The sequence below is a fragment of the Chanos chanos genome, chromosome 4, assembly GCF_902362185.1.
Source record: "Chanos chanos chromosome 4, fChaCha1.1, whole genome shotgun sequence".
In the NCBI taxonomy this organism is placed as follows: domain Eukaryota; kingdom Metazoa; phylum Chordata; class Actinopteri; order Gonorynchiformes; family Chanidae; genus Chanos; species Chanos chanos.
In genome coordinates, this window is record NC_044498.1 from 36,344,419 (window position 1) to 36,348,672 (window position 4,254).

Sequence of the window (4,254 nt, forward strand, 5' to 3'; positions counted from 1 at the left end):
TTTTTTATACAGGTTGATGCTAGTTAAAATTATAAAGAAATTAAACGCTTGGAAACATCTATTCTTGACCAAAAATGGACGTTTTTACTTTTAAAAAACTACAGGACAATATGTGCCACAGAATCACAGAATCTGAAAGTAAATCGTTCGCGGATATTTAAGATCAATATGCAATATACATTTTTCATTTATCGTAGGTTTCCTACAAGCTTACTAATGCGAGTTTTGACAGCTGTCCGCAGTCTTTTTTTTGTCGGACTTCCGAGGCTCTACGGAAAAAATGGTTCTGAAGGTCATGTCCTATCACAGCTGTTTTTCCACCAACACACAGATGACAGATTAAAATAACTATGCAAAACCCTTCTGTGAAATGATTTCACTTATAGCACAAACTGCAATGTTTTGACAATTTAAGACGATTAAAGGTTTGAACAAAATGTGCTGAAAACCTGGGCTATATTCGACATTTCACTCCGGCAAAAGGAAATTGATTTTTTTCCGACGTTACTGAGAAATGTATCACAAATTTACACCGAGACACACTGTGTAGCAGATGTTTCCGAATTTAAACCTCCCTCCGTTAACAATTCAGACAGAGGCACGTCTCTGTTCTCGTTTCTCACATTCCGACGGTCGGATCTTGCTATTTGACTATCCTGTGGTCTTTTTGTTATTTTATTATTTGCATATATATTTGAAGCATTAAATCATTTCATCATACAGCTCGCCCTGATAATAAATCTACATCGAATATTTTACAAGAAGTAAAACTCACCTGAAAAGGTAGCATACTGTTACTGTTGTCCGTCCTAAAGGCGTTGTCCTCCATCCAAGGTTTCGGGGTGAGCGGACCAGGTCTAGGAAATTTTGGGGGTGCAATGACGTTACTTGGATAGGGCTTTTTCATCGGGGAAATAGGATTAAGAGGTGAGGGGACCCCGACGCCAACCCCAACCCCGACTCCAACCGGTCTCCGTGGGTCCCTGCCTGCCTGGAGCCCGCTCCAGGGATTCGATGCTGTGCTCCAAGCAGCGTTTTGGTGATTATTCCAAGCGGACGAAGAGGCAGAAGACGAAGAAGCTTTGCTGTTCATGACGGTTTGGTGGCTGTAAGCGTTTCTCTGAGGGAAAGGAGCTTGGTTGGGGCTGACCGGAGACCTCCTCTGCTGCGGCTGCTGTTGCTGCTGTGCTTGCTGCTGTTGGTGTTGAGACTGTGCCAAACCAATCTGAGGTGAGAAATTGCCACCGAAAACCGGATTGACGTGGTGGGGGAAGTTTTGGAAAAGCATCGTCCCATTAACAGAGGGAATTCCTTGAAAAAAGCTATCGTCCACCGTGTTCGAGGTTCCAGTGGACCAAGTGCTACCGAATGAGGGTGACAAGGAGGTGCCGCAGGTCTCCTGCGCCTGATGAAAGCTCAGCCCCGGTAGGATAGGCGACTCCATCGGTACTTTATCCTTGTTGTTTTGAATCGAAGGTGCTTGGTTAGTCACAGTCGATGGACTCTCCTCTGAGATTTGGGGTTCCGATGAAGGGGTCGGGGTAGAAGGAGGGTCTATGTTAGTTGGATCTTGCTGCTGATGAGGCTGAGCTTTGCTTTTGTCCATCAGTAAATCATCCTGCATGGTTTGCTGAGCTGAAACGGGGAAAAACAGAGACGAGTTATTATTGAGGATATCATACACCACACTCGTCGGGCTGTTACGGTATTTGGACGAGGAAAAAGCCAGGAGGGGGAGGTTATTATTGCTACCGCTATTGCTGGGGTGAGCCGACTGCAAGGCAAATCCGTGATCACCCATTTAGCAGAAATTGCCGGTATTGTCACATTGATTGTATTCTCTTAAGAAATTACTAATAAACTTCCACCCTTGATCGTGTTCTCCAAAATATGTTTGAAAGGAGACAAGCTTGGAGGACACCGATAATCACCAATTTTCGCCACGTCTCTTTCCTCTCACCGGAACTCCAGACTGCAATGTGAAACTGATTCTTGTTCCTGTTTTTTTCTAGGACCACCCCTAAATGAATTTGCATACGTCAATAAATACAGCTGCGTCCTTCAACAAGGTTAAAAGAGACGCGCCACAGTTCCCTCCCCCGACGCAATTATCGTGTTTAAAGGTACAGAGCAATATGCTATGCAACATTCTAAAAAATTCTTATTATTCTCCATAACTACTTAAACGCACGGACTAAATAATTATCGCGAAGAGTTCCAAAAATATTCCAACAACTGATTGGTTCAATAAACTGCTTCATTAGACTACAACGCTACAAACTGGAAATTAACAAACTAGATTTAAAGAGACCACATAGAAGTGCACTGCACAGCCAAACTGTCTGTTAGTTCCATCAATAATAAAATCTGTCAACGTTTCAGCCGAATACTGCATAGCTCAGCAACTGGGTTATATTTGTTTCGGGCTCTTGTGTCACACCCTGGCGTGACAGTCTTGTAGTCTACAAAAAGAAGTAAAGCAGTCCCTTACTGTTAAGAGATTAAAAAAAATTAAAGCTACTGACACTACTGAATTGTCTGTCTTAATTATACAACGACGATTGTTTTGCAAATTATAGGACACACTAAAGGAGTGTGACGCGTGGAAGAAAAAGCAAAGAGCTTAAATTAGATTCTGATGTGTCACTGCAGCAAATGGTAAACCAAACGGTTAATGACAGTGACCATCACTTCAGTTTTTATAGCAGCATCTATTTAAAACAGAACACGTGACAATATTAACTAATGCATAGCCTGTTTAAGAACGACTATGTAATCGAATATGAGGCATTGTTAAAACAGTTTCTTACAAATACTGTATAGGCCACGTAACTATGCGACATCTCCACCATAGCTTGAACTGTTTTTGATATTCTGCTGAAAGGCTAAGTGATTACTCTCTGGAATATTCGAGACTTCATGTCTCTTAGTCTGTCCGACAAATCAAACTGCTGTCATAGCTACTGTAAAATATTACACGACATTTCCTCTTCATACTGCTAGCTAATCCTTGTTTTCGCGTTGCTACCAATTCAAGGTCATCAAAGTACTCAATACAGGGGCAGTTAATCAAACTACGAGAGGACTAAGGCCAGTAATGACTCATTTACAAATTCAAATGACCGTCTACATTTGTACATCATGATGTTTCTAAGAAAACACAAATACTTGGCTGTTCAGAAGAAAATATCGGTATTCACTGCCTAATCCAACACTGTAACGATATCCTTATACAAACACAAGGTAAAACATGCACATGATGTTTGTTTCACATCGTTGTACGCTACATGAAATAGACTTTACCTTTATCGTTCACCTTTTGAGATTCTGTAAATTAGGCTATTTCTGTTTGCCTCGTCTCAGTATTGATATGACAAATGAGCTACCCTTCTGCCGAGGTAGAGTCAGCAGTTGCCTCAACAGCTGATTGACTGCGGCGCATGGATGTTGTAGAGGAGACTTAGGGGAATTGTAGTTTTCATGCTCCTTAAATTAGTGGAGTTACTCAGTCAATAAACAGTTACTGTCGAAAACAATTAGCCATAATGCGAATAATTAAAAACACACACACATAAAAGATCAAATTCAATGTGTATGTAACTTCAGTTGACTTTTCTTATTAGTAAAAATGTAACATTCACACAGTGCCTTAAAATTGCCTGACGCATGTTGTGCAGGAACACCTCAATAATCACTTTTATACGTAACAATGATCAGTTTGTATCGAATGCATAGACGTTTGGAACTGCAAGCGAAGCCCATTTATTATAAATTTGAGTAGTTAAGCAAATCATCTGTTTTTCCATTCAACACCGGAGTAAGGCAATGGCATGATAATTCAGGCAATTGTGACTCACCGGTCATGAATCATCTCATTTTAAGAATTCGATAGAAGCTGAATAAAGCAAGCACTTTCTTCACCATAACAGTATAGTGGATGTCTGTTTCATTTACAGCTGAAATTGATTTCTTACCGCAGTATGAAGTATTTTGTAACCATATGTGTATCTTCATGTTGCGTGTCTTCCCAAGTAGGCTTAGTGCCTCCTGGTTTTGGACCGTCCGCTCGAGTTAGAACATTAATTTGATATTTTTGGCTACATGAAGGGGGAGACATGGATTCAGACTACATGTCCCATAGTTCCAATCGACGCGTCCTCAACACGTTTCTCACGGTCTTTAATTCTGATTGGTGACGCAGTGCACATTGCCATGGCCACGCTACGTCACATCATAGAGAGGAACAGTCAATGG

At 41.2% G+C, this 4,254-nt stretch overlaps 1 protein-coding gene across 7 annotated transcripts in view; it reads right to left on the minus strand.

Moving 5' to 3' along the window:
* The window catches only part of cpeb3 (cytoplasmic polyadenylation element binding protein 3), a 34,802-nt gene extending 30,762 nt beyond the window's left edge, over positions 1-4,040 (minus strand). For 4 of the 7 annotated variants that reach the window (XM_030770855.1, XM_030770854.1, XM_030770851.1 and 1 more), the window contains exons 1-2: positions 3,975-4,040; positions 776-1,635 (exon numbers count right to left, since the gene is read on the minus strand). In XM_030770855.1, coding sequence (XP_030626715.1) covers positions 776-1,635; positions 3,975-4,014 — 900 coding nt within the window. In that variant the 5' untranslated portion in view covers positions 4,015-4,040. Of the gene's footprint in view, positions 1-775; positions 1,802-1,931; positions 1,970-3,303; positions 3,382-3,974 lie in introns of those variants that run through there. The other 3 variants (XM_030770852.1, XM_030770853.1, XM_030770849.1) reach the window with 3 other exon arrangements.
* Positions 4,041-4,254: the final 214 nt, after the last annotated feature.